The sequence below is a fragment of the Osmerus eperlanus genome, chromosome 22 (assembly GCF_963692335.1).
Source record: "Osmerus eperlanus chromosome 22, fOsmEpe2.1, whole genome shotgun sequence".
NCBI classification, from domain to species: domain Eukaryota; kingdom Metazoa; phylum Chordata; class Actinopteri; order Osmeriformes; family Osmeridae; genus Osmerus; species Osmerus eperlanus.
In genome coordinates this window covers 6732623-6749893 of record NC_085039.1, presented here as the reverse complement: position 1 = coordinate 6749893, position 17271 = coordinate 6732623, and the positions used below count along the sequence as shown (strand labels likewise).

At 47.3% G+C, this 17271-nt stretch overlaps 2 protein-coding genes across 4 annotated transcripts in view; both read left to right on the top strand.

Moving 5' to 3' along the window:
- The first annotated feature begins 135 nt into the window (after nucleotides 1-135).
- xpo1a (exportin 1 (CRM1 homolog, yeast) a) lies at nucleotides 136-12021 on the top strand. 2 transcript variants are annotated; one of them, XM_062448152.1, is made up of 25 exons: nucleotides 136-760; nucleotides 1358-1489; nucleotides 1793-1894; nucleotides 2251-2323; nucleotides 2471-2532; nucleotides 2632-2676; nucleotides 3064-3245; nucleotides 3465-3513; nucleotides 3644-3763; nucleotides 4190-4318; nucleotides 4578-4736; nucleotides 4962-5159; nucleotides 5546-5684; nucleotides 5992-6173; nucleotides 6782-6938; nucleotides 7190-7353; nucleotides 7779-7913; nucleotides 8234-8417; nucleotides 8735-8841; nucleotides 8951-9145; nucleotides 9466-9634; nucleotides 9902-10036; nucleotides 10390-10549; nucleotides 10813-10909; nucleotides 11026-12021. In XM_062448152.1, the coding sequence occupies exons 2-25, from the start codon at nucleotides 1364-1366 to the stop codon at nucleotides 11170-11172; spliced, it is 3216 nt and encodes a 1071-aa protein (XP_062304136.1). In that variant the 5' UTR covers nucleotides 136-760; nucleotides 1358-1363; the 3' UTR covers nucleotides 11173-12021. The 2 variants fall into 2 exon arrangements, with proteins under 2 accessions (XP_062304136.1, XP_062304135.1); XM_062448151.1 differs by having other exon boundaries at nucleotides 4962-5168.
- Nucleotides 12022-12539: 518 nt separating this feature from the next.
- usp34 (ubiquitin specific peptidase 34) overlaps nucleotides 12540-17271 on the top strand; it is a 45716-nt gene continuing 40984 nt past the window's right edge. For both annotated transcript variants that reach the window (XM_062448637.1, XM_062448636.1), the window contains exons 1-2: nucleotides 12540-12859; nucleotides 16590-16677. In XM_062448637.1, the coding sequence (XP_062304621.1) occupies nucleotides 12817-12859; nucleotides 16590-16677 (131 nt within the window). In that variant the 5' untranslated portion in view covers nucleotides 12540-12816. The remainder of the gene's footprint in view (nucleotides 12860-16589; nucleotides 16678-17271) is intronic.

Below are 17271 nucleotides of genomic sequence, written 5' to 3'. Positions count from 1 at the left end.
ATGAAAAGACAGAGTGACAAAGTCGACAGCCTGTAAAAAAACTGGACAGTCTATGCAAAATGTATCAACACACCAATCAGATCACGCAAGGGCGTGCACATAGTCCAAATTTTACGCGGCGCCATGGGCCGAAAAACCGAGATGGAATATCCCAGTCTCAACCGGTTTCAACCGGTATTGGGTTTGAAGCATGAGATGAGAGGAAGAGGTGCCTTACACGCTCTTAAACAACCCTGATATCTAATATTATAGACGAGTAGAAACTACAATAAACTCAAGACTCTTTAATATCGTGATTATGAACCGGAATAACGCAAAACGTGTGACTCCTTAAATCTGTGTTAGCTAAGCTAGCTAGCTAGCCAGGGAACCCAAGTCATCATTGACTTTTGAATTAGCAGGCTAACTTGCTAGTCCAACTAGCCGTGAGTTTCTTAATCATAGGATTTTTCTAGTGCAATTCGTGGATACGGTTTTGTGGTAAATGGTCATTTGTGTTAGTGTTGATTATTACACTGAAAGTTCGTTTCAGTGGTAGAACCAAAAGGAGGACATTTTCGCTAGCAACAAGCTAGTTAGCTTTTTAGCCTGGACGCCAACTGGTAGTCAGTGAATGTCAAGCCCGTGGAACGTGTGCCATGAGATAGCTTGCTTGGCAGCCTCCAGCCTGTCCAGCGTGCATTGGGAAGACAAGATAAAGTTGTTTAACCAGAGCAAGTAATCCTCTAGATTTCCACACTGCAAAGACAGAATAAACCAGGTAAGTTCAGTTGCAGAGCTAGCGAGCAAGGTAGTTGGTTGTTAAGTTTGGGGCTGGTGTGTTGTTATATCAGTTAGCTATGATTTAGCTAACGCTAGCAAGTTAGCCAAATCAGCTACCTTGCTTGCGAGGTGGTTGCTTGGCTTTTTAATCACAAGATTTTTGTACCACCATTTTAACACCAATCTAAAACATGATGCGAGTGAATGGACATTATCATTCAATTAATTGATTTATATGATCCATACCAGTTAAATCCACATCTAGAGCTAGCAGTACCCAGTCTCATATTGGAAGGAGGGAGGGGTTACTAAAACACAGGTTTCTTCTGACCACACTGTGTCGCCTTTTCTCAGAAAAATACAATCACGCTTGTTGGCTTTTGTCGTCAGTGAGGCAGGGAGTGATGTAATTTCACCTACCCTCAACATTTCACCCACTAACGTGGGTGGATTAAATACTCGGGGTAGCAACGCTAGCTCCACGAGGAACTTGAAAAGGAAAGCTTGTGCTGGCTTCTGGTTATAAGAAGTTGTACTAAGGCTCTTGTGTTTTCTCCCTTTACTCCAAACACTGCTCCCCCCCCCCTCATTCTAGAGCTCTATGCCAGCAAACATGACAATGTTGGCGGACCATGCAGCCAGACAGCTGCTTGACTTCAGTCAAAAACTTGACATCAATCTGCTGGACAATGTGGTCAACTCCATGTACTATGACATCGGATCCCAGGTGAGAACCACTTGACGTGGTATTATAAAGGACTGATACCAGCGGCCAGAAAAAGCATTTCCATGGTTACTTTCAGGCAGTTTTTGTAAAATGAAAATGTTTTTAACTGACTTGCCTGGGAAATCAAAACCTATGTGTATATAACACACACAATGCATACACAGGCCAAGTATTCAAGCTCTATCCATCAAATGTAAAAATTGCATCTCCCAAGGAAATGGTTTTGATATCCAGAATGTTGAAATCACAAAGTCCCGGATTCCCACATCACTTACACACTGTTTTCTCACCTGACTTCCACAGCAAAGAATGGCCCAGGAGGTGCTGACCAACCTTAAGGACCATCCTGATGCCTGGACCAGGGTGGACACCATCTTGGAGTTCTCACAGAACATGAAGACGAAAGTATGTCTGCGTTCTGACTATTCCCATGTTACATCATAATCTCTGTCCAACTCCAGTGGATGTGTCAAAAGTTCACTTCGAAGTAATACTTCTGCAAATCAGAAACAGATTTATCTTGTATTCTGGTGTCTTCAGACATTTTCTATTTTTTTTGTGTGTGTGTGCAGAAATATTTAAGGGCATGAAATAAACATCCAATTTATGGAATGAAAACTGTCCTTAAGCTAATTAGAAGCATTACGTTGTGTGCTTGTTGGCTCTCCAGCGTTTATCCTCTTGATAGATGCAGGTCTTACTCGTGTTTGTTGTGTTACTGAAGCCTAAACCCTGAGTCTCTCTCCCTGCATCTGTTCCAGTACTACGCACTGCAGATTCTTGAGACGGTGATCAAAACACGCTGGAAGATTCTCCCCAGAAATCAATGTGATGGTAAAAAAAAATAATACACACACATATATATATATGGAGTCAGGTTTATTTTGTTGACAGAAATTCAAGTTCATCTAATCGTCAATGTGTTTTGTAGCTGTCTAGATATCTTTGTTGGAGGATAAAACATGTCCTCACGTTTTTCAGGAATTAAGAAGTATGTCGTCGGGCTGATAATCAAGACCTCGTCTGACGCCGCAAACGTTGAGGTAAATGTTGTGTTTTCCCTTCTCATATTGAATTGGATGAGGGGCACAGAGGGGTGTGCACTGTGGGTTTCAACCGTTTCCTTATTTTGTGTGTCGCAGAAAGAGGGGGTGTACATCGCCAAACTCAACATGATTCTCGTTCAGGTAAACAAGACCAATCCGCCGTTAGTCACCGTCATCAATTCAGAATGACACAAGGACAAATAAACACATGCATACATGCATAAATACATATATCATTAAATAATACTGAAAGTGGATTGTGTATCTCACACATTTCCACCTCCCTTCATTTCACAAGTGTTCAGGGAGTTGAAAGGGATTTGGAACGGGGCCAAACCAGACCAATTCCGACAAGCCTCCTCCTCCCTCCCATGCCTCCCACATCACCCCCTTTCTTTCATTCGAAACCCATTAGCTGCTGTTCTAGACCTGCGTCCCACTGCACCCACCATACCCCGCTGATGCGAAAGCTCTTTGAAACGAATTAGCCCGCTCCCCCTCTCACCGCCTCGCCCTGCCCTCCTGTAGATCCTGAAGCAGGAGTGGCCCAAGCACTGGCCCACCTTCATCAGCGACATTGTGGGGGCCAGCCGCACCAGCGAGAGCCTCTGCCAGAACAACATGATCATCCTCAAGCTGCTCAGCGAGGAGGTGTTTGACTTCTCCAGCGGCCAGATGACCCAGGTCAAGGCCAAGCACCTGAAGGATAGGTACGCCAGAAGCCAGGAACACCATCATTATCTGAATAATAATGATGCGATGGGTCTTTTACTCAGTAAAGGGTATTTTAATCTATTATAGTCTAGCAGAGGAGAAAAATGGTGGCATGTTTTTCGTTTTCTACACTAAGCACACTAACAAATGGCTAGATGTGCTGCTTTGTGAAAAACTGATGAATCTGCGTTCTTTTCTTTGTCCCCTCTTTCCAGCATGTGCAACGAATTCTCCCAGATATTCCAGCTTTGCCAGTTCGTCATGGTAAGCGATTCGACTTTCAACTTCCTCCTTGGCCTGTATGTCCAGACTGGTCCTCCTCCTCCTCTCCTCCTCCTCTGGAGTCCTAACACACCGCCCTGAACACCTCTCCCAACCTCTACCTCTGTGACAGGAAAACTCCCAGAATGCCCCTCTGGTCCAGGCCACCCTGGAGACTCTGCTGCGCTTCCTGAACTGGATCCCCCTGGGGTACATCTTCGAGACCAAACTGATCAGCACCCTGGTGTACAAGGTAGAGACCACACAGCCTGATAACCCTCCTGTCCTGTAAGGCACGCCATCTGCCACAGCTGTGCAAATAAATCCCAAATACCCGGGAGTAGTGCTCGAGAGCCCTTATCTGATTTCAGAGGCAGCTTTATTGTACTTTCACGTTGGTCTCAATGTACTCGCACAGAAATAGACAGAAGTTTGAAAAAAATGATATATTCACATCTTGTTTACTTTAAGATAGATGAGCTGGTGGCACTGTACCCTCTTACAAAGGTGCTCTGCAGGGGTAAAGCTTGCTAGCGTGTAAGAAACGAAGGGAAAAACATTGCAGATTAACGACCTCAGCTTTAGCGTATTGGCCTGAGGGCATTCACACATACAAAGTCGACAGTTGTAAAGCAACCAAGAAATCAGTCGCGAACCTGCTTCTGTTTTGCACTCGTAGTTCTTGAACGTGCCCATGTTTCGCAACGTGACGCTGAAGTGCCTGACGGAGATCGCCGGGGTGAGCGTCAACCAGTACGAGGAGCAGTTTGTCAACCTGTTCACCCTCACCATGTGTCAGCTCAAACAGGTATGTGGTGGGTGGGTGTGTGTGTGTGTGAACATTCACACATTGTCACTGTGTCACTCGCACTGTCTCACACACTCACACATTCACACAAACAAACACACAAAGACACAGTCCCCCTGCTGGAAAATTCACTCAATTAAAACCTGAATCAAAGCCCTTGTTAGTACTGGTGCTCTCAGTTTCTCACCGATGCCTTCAATTGCGGATCCGGCGGATGAGAAGTTCCATGTGTGAATGTTGATTGTCCCCCTCTCCTCAGATGCTGCCCCTGAACACCAACATCCGGCTGGCCTACGCCAACGGGAAGGACGACGAGCAGAACTTCATCCAGAACCTCAGCCTGTTCCTCTGCACCTTCCTCAAGGAGCACGGCCAGCTCATCGAGAAGAGGCCCAACCTGAGGGAGACTCTGATGGAGGTACGGTGCTACACACAGACACACACACGCACACAGGCCACCTGGACAATAATAATAGTAATGTATTTATTTAGCCGACACTTTAATCCAAAGCGACGTACAGTACAGGGGAGGATATGAACCTCCTATGAACCTTTTGATCGGCCATCAATTGCTCTCACAGCCGAGCTTTACCGTGGCTTCTTATTGTGAAACTAAACAGCAATGCCCCCCCCCGTCCTCCAGGCCCTCCACTACATGCTGCTGGTTTCGGAGGTGGAGGAGACGGAGATCTTCAAGATCTGCCTGGAGTACTGGAACCACCTGGCGGCCGAGCTGTACCGGGAGAGCCCCTTCTCCACCTCCACCTCCCCGCTGCTCTCCGGCAGCCAGCACTTTGACGTGCCGCCCCGACGCCACCTCTACCTGCCCGTGCTCTCCAAGGTGGGGGAGGTGTGCAACTGTCTTGCGCGCTCTCTCACTCTCTCACTCATACACACGCACTCTCACTCAGGCACACACGAACACGCTCTCTCCCGTACACAGTTCCAGTATGTGGCCGACATGGTGTTTACCTCCTGTCTGTCTTGTGTTTAGTGGCGCGCACGCGTGATGTGCTCTCTCACACACACAGAAACACAGAACAAACACGTTCACAATGATGGGCAACTACTTTTCCCTCACCCTGTTGATGGACACCACACACACACTGCCCACTATCCTAGCCCACAGCTCATGGACAAACACCGGATCAGTGGTTTCTGTGATATTAAACTCCCCCCCCCCCCCCTTTGTGGTCTTGACCCCACCACCTCCCTCCCTCTCTCCAGGTGCGTCTGTTGATGGTGAGCCGAATGGCCAAGCCCGAGGAGGTGCTGGTGGTGGAGAACGACCAGGGGGAGGTGGTCCGCGAGTTCATGAAGGACACAGACTCCATCAACCTCTACAAGAACATGAGGGAGACTCTGGGTGAGAGCAGGACCCCCACACACACACACACACGCACGCACACACACGCCGCCCATGCATGCGGGACATGTCCTCAGCCGACTCCTCACTCTGCTGTAGTCTACAGATTGCTGTTGTTTATTTGCATCTTCGAGATTCGCTCTCCCTCTTCAGACGCGTGTTTTTCCATTGACATAGCAGTTGAGTCAGCTAGCACTCACCTCCCTCAGGGATACGCATCCAGTGTAGGGTTACACACACACACACACACACACACACACACACACACACACACGTGTAACATATCCCCCCCGCCCCCTCCCTGCAGTGTACCTGACCCATCTGGACTACGCCGACACGGAGCGCATCATGACGGAGAAGCTGCACAACCAGGTGAACGGCACCGAGTGGTCGTGGAGGAACCTGAACACGCTGTGCTGGGCCATCGGCTCCATCAGCGGGGCCATGCACGAGGAGGACGAGAAGAGGTTCCTGGTCACCGTCATCAAGGTGAGCGCGCCGCTCGCCGCCCCCCCCCCCCCCCCCCCCCCAAGCAGTCGACATATGCGCTCACACCGGCCAGTGAATGTGACATTAGACCAGCCACTGGAGCGATTACCCTACGTTGTTTTTGGGCTGGTGAGGAGTAGATCTACTAGCCTCTTGCACATTTCACCAGGGTTTGGCTAGTGGATGATGCTAATTTTGTGCGCTGCACGTGTGCCCACAGGAACTCAGTCAGGCGTTGAGAAACACTCACTCGGTTGTTAGGATACTTGTTTATACCGGTTTGTGGCGCGCAACCAATGACCCTGACGAGCACACACACTGGTCAAGGTAGCCATGGTTTCTAAACATGGAAATACTGGACTGAACCCTAGCACCGACCATTTAAATACGGCAACTATTTACATGAGTAAATAAATCATTTAAGTAGTCACTAACTGACATGCGTTCTGCACACTGACACAAAGAAAAAAAACCCACAACTGGACAACAACCCTAACTCATGTCCCAGGGACAGAGACAACCACCACACACACACCACACACTTCCACTATCTCCCCACGTGTTGCTGTTGATCCCTCGTCTGTGCTCCCTCCCTCCCTCTCCCCCAGGACCTGCTGGGCCTGTGCGAGCAGAAGCGGGGCAAGGACAACAAGGCCATCATCGCCTCCAACATCATGTACATCGTGGGCCAGTACCCCCGCTTCCTGCGCGCCCACTGGAAGTTCCTCAAGACGGTCGTCAACAAGCTCTTTGAGTTCATGCACGGTGAGCAGGCCGCGGTGGCACCGGAGCGGCGCTCCGTCCCTCCCAGGGGACGGACTGTGTTGAAGCTGTGAAAGAGGTCATGATGATGGGGCGCCCCCGGTGGCTCGCCGGTCTAACTACACGCCCCGCGGCGGGCCTGGGTTCGAATCCGGCCCAGGCTCTTTACCGCATGACATTCTCTCTCTCTCTTTTCCCACAATTCCTGTCTCTCACTCACTGACCGCCTGTCGTCCCCACTGTCCCGCCCCCAGAGACCCACGACGGCGTGCAGGACATGGCGTGCGACACCTTCATCAAGATCGCCCAGAAGTGCCGGCGCCACTTTGTGCAGGTGCAGGTGGGCGAGGTGATGCCCTTCATCGACGAGATCCTCAACAACATCAACACCATCATCTGCGACCTGCAGCCGCAACAGGTAACACGGTTAAACACGTCAAACGTTGCCGGGTTTTTTTTTGCAGATGCTTTTATCCAAAGTGACTTAAAAGAAGGGATTTGAACCTGCAATCTCATGATCTACAGTTAAATACTCTAACCACAGACCTAAATATATCCCCTATTAACAAAAGATATGTTACACACTTTCATTTACCGAACTGATTTTGAGTACTGAGTGTACTTATCATTACTTTTTGGGAACGTTTACATATTCTTTAGTCTATATATAGTTTACACTTATAAGACAGGGAAAGGTAGCATAGTGAAAGTTTACTAAGCCCAATGTGTGGTGTTGACACCAGACAGGACTTCAATACCTCTAACCATACCCCTTCTTAGCCTACGTTGCCTTGTTGGTTGAAGGCTCGTCTTAACACCCCTCCCTCCGGCTCTCCCCCTCAGGTGCACACGTTCTACGAGGCGGTGGGCTACATGATCGGGGCCCAAACGGACCAGGCGGTGCAGGAGCACCTGATCGAGAAGTACATGTTGCTGCCCAACCAGGTGTGGGACAGCATCATCCAGCAGGCCACCAAGGTGAGCAGCCGTCCAGACCACACAACACCACCACCACCACCAGTTAACCATCACAGTGTATCTAGGGGCGACAGACTAAGGATGCATCTGTTGTTCCGGTAGCCAAAACCAGCCTTTAAACGTCACAGGAATGTGCTGGGAAATACCGTGTCTTCACATCATCAGTTTGCAAATGAACTGAGAAGATTTGTACACTTTTGGGGGGAACTGAAATTAGGTTTTTCGTCAAAAGGTGTGGCAAACCCCGTACTAGGCGTGTCATCTTCACTCTATTTATGATCCAAGGAGTTGACCGTGTCTCCCCTCTCCCTCCCCTCCAGAACGTGGACATCCTGAAGGACGCGGAGACGGTGCGCCAGCTGGGAAGCATCCTGAAGACCAACGTGCGCGCCTGCAAGGCGGTGGGCCACCCCTTCGTGGTGCAGCTGGGGCGCATTTACCTGGACATGCTCAACGTGTACAAGTGCCTGAGCGAGAACATCTCCTCGGCCATCCAGACCAACGGTCAGTACAGTGTGTGTCTGTGGCTGTCGGTGTGTGTGGGTGTTGGTGTGTGTGTGGGTGTCGATGTTAGTGGGTATAGGTGATTGACCAACAGAAGCATTTATCAGTTTCTAATGTGTTAGTGCGATTATTGTGACTGTGTACTTAATCTGTAACTATACGACTCCTCAAGTCATTCAAGCAAAACACCCTCCTCGCTATACATGAAAGTAACTGTAACAGCACCAAAACAAACCTGAGGTGCCATAGAAACAAGCTAGCTACCCCCCCCCCCCCCCCCTGACCTCCCCTAACCCCATCTCCACTCGGGTCCACAGGAGAGATGGTGACCAAGCAGCCCCTGATCAGAAGTATGAGGACGGTGAAGAGAGAAACTCTGAAGCTGATCTCCGGCTGGGTCAGCCGCTCCAACGACCCCCAGATGGTGAGCCTCCCCTCCCCCTCACACCCAGCTTTCAGAGGGGAAGAGGTCCGTGCGCTCTTGCTTTAGGATTAGGGAACGTCCCATTGTGTTAACTGATTGGTCGTCACAGGTGGGAGAGAACTTCGTCCCGCCCCTCCTGGAGGCGGTGCTGATCGACTACCAGAGGAACGTGCCGGCCGCCCGCGAGCCCGAGGTCCTCAGCACCATGGCGACCATCGTCAACAAGCTGGGCGCCCACATCACCGGCGAGATCCCCAAGATCTTCGACGCCGTCTTCGAGTGCACTTTGAACATGATCAACAAGGTGAGGACCTTTTGTGACCGGATGCACAACGTTTTTTTTTCTTCTCATAAATTGGGTTTATTCACAGACGTTAACATTGATTTGAGGGTGTTAGAAACCACTGTGTACATCACCCGTAACCCTTAGTAGGTCTCTACTAACTTGGGAGTCAGTTCCGATGAGAATATCCACTTGTTTGCTTAACGTCTACTTGATGGTGGCGTAGCCCCGCCCATATCCAACTACAGCCAGTAAAAACAGCTGGAGGTCTATGTGATTCATTGCTCTATGTGGTTCTACTCCTAAACCCCATACACCTCTTTCCCCATCGACATGGGCAGGACTTTGAGGAGTACCCCGAGCACAGGACCCACTTCTTCTATCTCCTCCAAGCGGTCAACTCCCAGTGTTTCCCGGCCTTCCTCTCCATTCCCCCGGCCCAGTTCAAGCTGGTGTTGGACTCCATCATCTGGGCCTTCAAACACACCATGAGGAACGTGGCCGACACAGGTCAGCGTCTCCCATAGATACACCGGCCCACGCTCAGATTGCGCACCCCGTCGGCGACCCTTACAGATCGATGGTCCATTTTTGAAAAGGAACGACGTCACGAATGAGAGAAACTTCCATTCATCTCATGATGTTTAACAAATGCATACAATGCTGTAGAGAAGGTTGTGCATATTGCAAAGCTCTCTTGAAATCAATTGTTCACAACTTCTCCCTCAAATGCAACGACGATCGTGAACTGGTGAACTGTTGGTGACCCCCCCCCAGGTCTTCAGATCCTGTACACGCTGCTCCAGAACGTGGCCCAGGAGGAGGCGGCGGCCCAGAGCTTCTACCAGACCTACTTCTGCGACATCCTGCAGCACATCTTCTCTGTGGTCACCGACACCTCCCACACAGCAGGTGAGCTTGGGGGCGGGGGGGGGGGGGGGGGGGTGACCCGCCAGGGAGGGAAGGGACAAGAGGCACCATGTGTCCCTGGATCCAAAATGTTCCCACAGAGACCGAACCATTCTGACATGCCTGTTTATTGAGTTGCATGCGTTTGTGTGCCTCAAATACATACATACTTTTTCAATATTTGAAGAACGTCGGCATGGGCTTGCGTTTCGCACGGAACAACCCCCTTGGATTTCATTTCAACAGCACGTAACAGCTATTCCACAGTTGTGCTATGCCCCTTTTATATATATATATATATGGAGGGAAAACAAAAAGACTAAACGCCCCTGTCTCCCCCCCATCTCCTCTCCCAGGCCTGACGATGCATGCGTCCATCCTGGCGTACATGTTCAACCTGGTGGAGGAGGGTAAGATCAGCACGACCCTCAGCACGGCCACCCCGGCCACCAACCAGGTGTACGTCCAGGAGTACGTAGCCAACCTGCTCAAGACGGCCTTCCCCCATCTACAAGAGTAAGCAGCCAACCAGCTTTGCTTCTAGAAGTCTGCGTGGGCCATGAGGCATTTTTTTTGAAAGGCTCAAAATCACACACGCACACACACACTTTTGATTTGATATTCGGTCTCAGAAATGTCTATGGTCGTATGGTTGTGGTTGTATCATAACGTGTGTGTTAAGCCCAGGTAAAAGGAAGAGTAATGTTAATAAATAATAGTTGGAGAGGTTACATATGGGCTGTGTTTTGACCATACCTACCCCCCTCCTCCTCCCCCAGTGCCCAGGTGAAGGTGTTTGTAACAGGCCTGTTCAGCTTGAACCAGGACATCCCTGCCTTCAAAGAGCACCTTCGGGACTTCCTCGTCCAGATCAAGGTGACCCGCCATGAATCCAAACATGACCCGTTGACCCGACATCTCGTCGATGTCGCCTGCTCTAAACACACACTGCACAAGATGGGCACTAACCCCCTCGCCCTGCTTTCCCACAGGAGTTTGCTGGCGAGGACACCACCGACCTGTTCCTGGAGGAGAGGGAGGCATCTCTACGCCAAGCCCAGGAGGAGAAACACAAGATCCAGATGTCTGTCCCTGGCATCCTCAACCCCCATGAGATCCCCGAGGAGATGTGCGATTGAATACCATCGGAGAAAGCGACAACAAACATGTACAGTTTTGGAAAAAGAGCCCAAGAGAAAGCTGGGAGCTCCTCTTGTCAATAGTGTGTGTGTGTGCGCATGTGTGTGTGTGTGTGCGTGGGTGTGGGTGTGCGCGCACGTGCGAGTGATTGATTGAGAGGGGGAGGTGGAGGGAAACCGGAGGACCCTCAGCACTCGGTTGTATGTCGACCAAATCAATGCCAATATGTAAATGAGAATTGCGCCCCTAACCCGGGGCCAGCCCCTTTTTTTGCATACGGACGCATTTTATACGGAGACGTTTATGTCATATGATAACACTCTTTCCCTCGCTAATTCAAGCTTTATGTTTGGTCATACTATTCTTTGTTTAGATGTGCATGAAGTTGAAAGAATTAAAGATTATTTTTAACCTTCTCTTTCTCTCTCCGCCTATCCCACACAACCCGACCCAACTTGCCCATCCCTATTACCCCATTCAATTTGTTTATATGTAATATACGTTTAAAGCACACAAAGGTTACTCTAAAGTGCTCTAGCGTCAGAAGTTGCTTCGTAGGAAGAGAAGTACTTTTTTTTTTGTCTTCTCGAAGGAGCTGCACGGCACATGTACACTGCAGATGAATGTGAGGTCAATGGTTAGAAATGACGCTGCTTCTTTTGTTGTTTTGTTTGTCAGCAGTTTATTTTTTTCCTTGGGACAAGTCAGGGCTTCTGTTTGCACCCAAAACCGACTGCGATGAATTTGGACAAGATTGTTCGATCAAATAGAAGGTTAATGTGCATATCATCCTGTTTGTAAAGCTGTCTTAGTACTATGGGAACATAAAGTTGGTTATTTTTACAAAATGTATGTCTGTGTGTATTTTGTTCCTTTGTTACTGGGTTATTTTGAAATCAACTATATTTGAAATATGAGGGAAGTTAGTATTTGGTAGATTTTTGGATTCTTATTAAATAATAAGCTGTTCCATCAGAAATATTCCGTTCCACAGACATGAGTTAACTCTTAGAAAGAAAAAAAGCTACAGTTTTAAGCAATCAATAACATACAATAAATAAACTGACGAGTACTATCTCAATTGTCACACCATCAATCAGAATGCCTAAGAATACTATGAGCATTGCATACGTATTTTGCGGAATGCCTGTATTCATTTTTTATTTTGTTTTCGAATTTTACACTTGTATTCCGAACATATGAGAGGAGAAACTGTTAGGCACAACCTATTCGCTCTACAGTTTATCTGACAGCCTGCCATTTGTAAACAGATTTTAGGAGTGACCGCGAGACTAGCGAAAAAATCCGAACGAGGCGAAGGAGACAACGGAAAGTTACGAAATGCTAACATGCCGTGCCCCCCCCCCCCTTTTCAGTATGGCTGCCGTTTCTACTATCCCCAGTAACGCTCCGATTGGAGACTGACTCGATTATATCTTAGTGCCTCCGACTTTTGTTTATGTTTAAGATATTACTAAACCATTTCAAATTGCACCTATTGCGTTCCCTTATTTTATTGAATGAAATAATCTACCAACCAAGTTGGGCCTTTTCCCTAAACAACCAGCTGCCAACAATTCGTATCAACCAACAATTTCCAATGGTTTGAGTACACTTTTCGTTATTTTCTTTTTTAATGAACGATGTGTGAAAACTGCGCCGAGCTGGTGGAGGTTTTAAATGAAAGTAAGTAAACAATATTTTATATGAAACAGCGAGACGGTGCAAAGATGACCAGCTAGCCAACTCGCAACCTGGTCATGTAGCCTAGCTAGCTGTACAACAAACAGCTAGCGTAGGTTAGCAAAATCCTTAGTTGGCTAGCTACAGTACCTGACTGCATTATTCTCATCTCAGTCACATTTGGTTATAATGCTAAGCACAAAGTTAGCAAGATCGGCTATCTTTCGAGGCTCTCATTGATGGTTGTCTGAATGTGAATGTGAATCTTCAACACACTTGTGGCCTGTCTGTCTGTGACTGTCACTGTTTCCAGCCAGGCAGTAGCCAGAAGAAAATGATTTCGTCTAGCTAGCCTAGTTGTACCTGTCAGCTAATGTTGGTTGTTAGCATAGCTACATCTGCTAGTTAGCTTGACAGTGACAGGCACCTTGTAGAAATCTTTGTGCTCTGGTTATGCATTTTTTGTTGGACAATCTTCTTCTTTTGATGTTGGACACTCAGCCAAATGAGGCAAGATAAGCCAAGTAAAGCAAGGTTTTGACGTTCAGTAGTACAAGTAGCCTGTTAACCCGTGCTTGCTTGCTATTTTATTAGCTTAGACTAGAGTCGATGGCTGTTATGCCAGTTGCACGCTGATCTCGCAGTCAACCACATTAAAAACACTAATCCATGAAAGATGCTTGCAGCATTAGCTAACATTGCATAGCTTTGGTTATGCTATACCCCAGTTATTTGATGTTTTGGATTAAAGAATATGTCAGATGGGGAAATGTGCATAGCTATATCTAGAGAAATGGATTGGGTTGGTAGCTAGATGCATAGCTAGTAGTACTGGTCTAACACATTACTGAACTTGCCACATCTATAGATGGCTAATGTTAGCTGGCTACAAGTTTTGCTGGACAAAACTAGTTAGTTAGTTAGTCAGCTAGCTAGCTACAATGTGCATATTATTAATATTATTGCGAATAGTGACATGCCAATAATACGGGCAAAACGGGCACGGCCACACTGCAAGTACTGTTGATGCAACAGAATAGAGCTTGCGCTAGAACTGTATTGATATCTGCTTGATGCTAACCTGCTAAATATCCAGAGTAGCAAGGCCAGAATTTTGCAAATGAGACGGGTTCTTTTAAAGCTAAGCTAACAAACAAAGACTATTTGTCCGATTTGTAGTATTGGTAACGTGTGCCTCAGGCTCGTGACAGTCTACTATTGCTTATTGTGTTAGATATAGTGTTATTATGTCATTTGTGCATTTACATTTGCTATCAAAAAATACTCGATTGTTCTTGACACTTTCTGACAGCAAGGCTTATGGCCTGGTTGCTCTCGTGCATGATGCCACAATGGATAAGCAAAGTGCACAAGGTGCCGTGTATCAAAAAACAGTTAGCCGTTTCTGTGTCTGTCATCAGTATTGCTTGTTTTGATCTAATGAAAAATATGAACTACGAGTTAAATAATTGTTTTTGGATTTAGCATTGCATCGACCCTTTTGGGTTCATTTTCGCGATTTGAGTAAACTTTAACTTATAACATACAAATGCTTGATTGGACACTTCAGTTCCCATATCAAGATGTCTGATTTTAAGTAATTTTTTAGTTGACCTTTAATCAATCTGTGGACTTATTTGTTCGTGCAATTATTATTACACTTGAAACCTGTTGCAGTTTTACCGTAAATATATCAAAGGCTGTTCCAAACTCAGAAGTAGACTGGCTTATGCATGCATCAAAGAACGGTTGTTTTAAGGGTTCTGCAGTTGTTTTACATGCAGTAGTATAAGGGAACATTCTCAGCAAAACGATCTGAGCGATCCGTGTTTGTGTGTGTAGAGAGGTGAGGTCTTGTCGCCATCAGCAGACAACCTCTGACCTCAAATTTGCTGTTGTAGCATGTTTTAGTTTGTGTGTGTGTGGCCCAGTCTGCAGGGGGGAAGCCTTTCGGACTGCAAGTGTGTTGGAAAAACTGCTGTGCAAGTGAATGGGCCACTACATGTCCATACCCTGCTCCAAGATGCTCTTTGGCACCCTGCCAGCCAGCCAGCCAGCCAGAGGTTACCAAGCACAGACTTGGATCCAGCTTACCTGAACCCTTACCTTATCTTTCTTTAGGGTGTTTTAGTCCTGCAATTTGAGCCAAAAACAGTCCAGAGCTGACTGGATCTGGGGAGTAGTTGGGGAAACAATATATTTTAAAAACGGTTTTGAGCATATTTAATTATTGTTTCAAACAGCTCACTGCTTTACTACCAGAACAATAGTTGCTGGACCCAGATCCTCTTATCTGGGGCGATCACCATGTTGTATACCGAACAATGGTGTCAACAGTTTCTTGCAGCTCATAGAGTTTGGGGGGGGAGTTTTATTATGATGGTTCTGTTGTTGCAAGATTAGGCCTAGTGTGAGATGAGCGGTGAGAAGAGGAAAAAGGAGCACACACGCACACATTTAGGTTAGGGTCACTGAGGTGTCCTTGTGAACTTTAGAACCCTGCTGTTTTCTTCATCCGTGTCATGCAGCTTCAAAGGTGCCGCGCCGGTTGCTTGGAGACAAGTCCCTTTCTTTCTTTTTTTTTTTCTTCCCGGTTGACTCTTTTGTCTGTCGACTGGTACAGGCCCAGTCCTCTCAGAACAGGTTTCTATGCAGAAGCATACACACACACACACACTCACACACACACACACACACACACACACACACATGCAAACAAATACTTTTTTACACCCTCTTCTCTCTGACTACGTTTTCTTGGATGTTAGACCCACGTGTCGATGTGTCATAGTTGTCATGAGTCATCATGAAGAGCACAGGTCATGGCAACAGACCTGCCACGAGGAGAATGAGACCGCCGTAGGTCTGTTTGGATGGAATACAGGCTAATTCTTCATTAGAGTGGCAAGGGAAAGGTGTCATGGAAATAACCCTCCTCCTATATAGATTCCCTTTTCCGCACGTTAGCAGTCGTCTGAACTAGGCTTTAGGCCTAAGTTGCCTCAACAGTATTTGTAATGCGAAGCGGTGAGGCGTAAACTCATATGAAACTAAACATTGGTTTTGATAGGTAACATCGATTGTCGTCAGTGTGAAATCAACTGGCTCGGGCGGTTCAATGACAAGTTAGGATTCAGTCCAAAGAGTGAATGATTGGATAGACTGAAAAGGAATCCAGGACAGACTTTTTTATTGGCTGCTGCGATGTTCACCTCGTCTCAGCTGTCCAGTAGCCTTGAAGGTTGTTACCATCACATTCAATAATTGTCTCTGACCATGTTTCCATTGCTAAATAATGAGACAATTCAACCATGAGATGCACATAGAGGTACATAAATGGCAGGTTTGAGCGGAACCAGATTAGTTCTAGTTGTCCCAGACTAAAATAAACAAACGTCTGGGACAATTCCTCTGACGATGCTGATTCTTAGTGGAAAGAGCACCTTTGTTATGGACTGACGTCAGGCCTAGTCTGTGTTTAGGAACCAGTCCATGGTGCTCGGGGTATCAAAAACAGGTGGTCCTTTAGCAGGACTGCTAACATGGGCTTGTGTGGTTGTTGGTTCCACCTGGCCTTGAGCCAGCAGCACAACCCATCACCTGAGGCGATGCTTCCAATTCTCACGTGGAATTTCAAGCGTAGCTTCCGTATACTCAAACACAGCCGCCCGCTTAAACTCACACCGACTCTTCTCTCTCTCTTTTCTCTCTCTCCATCTCTCAATCTTCGCAGTTTCAGATGCAGACAGCACGGAAGGCCTTCAGCTGAAGAAGGAGCATGCCTTAAGAGTCTTCAGTTACATCAGCTCATGGACCCAGAGGTGAGCTTTCTCCCAGGCCCCGCTCCGACACGCACCTCAGCCCGCCCGAATAACCATGTGCACTTCATTCATAATTCAGCCGTCCTGCCCATTTATGCTGGCGTCAGCGGGGGCTAGCGTCTAATCACTAGGCTAACTGGTTTTGGCTGCTTGTAGCTATCTTTAGCTTGTCAGGGACAAAGAGGTCTTCAACAATGAGGTTTTCATAGGGAGCTCTCAGTTTGATTTGAGGTATTCCTGTCCTCATTGGCTTAGGCCAGCAGAATAAGATAAGATGGACGTTATTGTCCCGAAGGAAATTTGACTTGAATTTAACACGTACAGTACAGTATCTACTGTTTAAATACAACTACATAATGCGTACAATATATACAGTACACACAGGTTGTTGCCCATACACATGCACACAATACCTACAGTACACAGACTTCCATCAAGAGAAAAGAGCCTGGAGGAGTTTCTGACGCGACTTGTAGGAGTTGCTGTTGTCCCACAGCTGCAGAAGTTGTTGTATATAAAAATGCTAATGCATCATGAGACGGTGCTACACTGTGCTCGGACTTGTTTGTCAATTAATATCTGTGTACCTGTCAA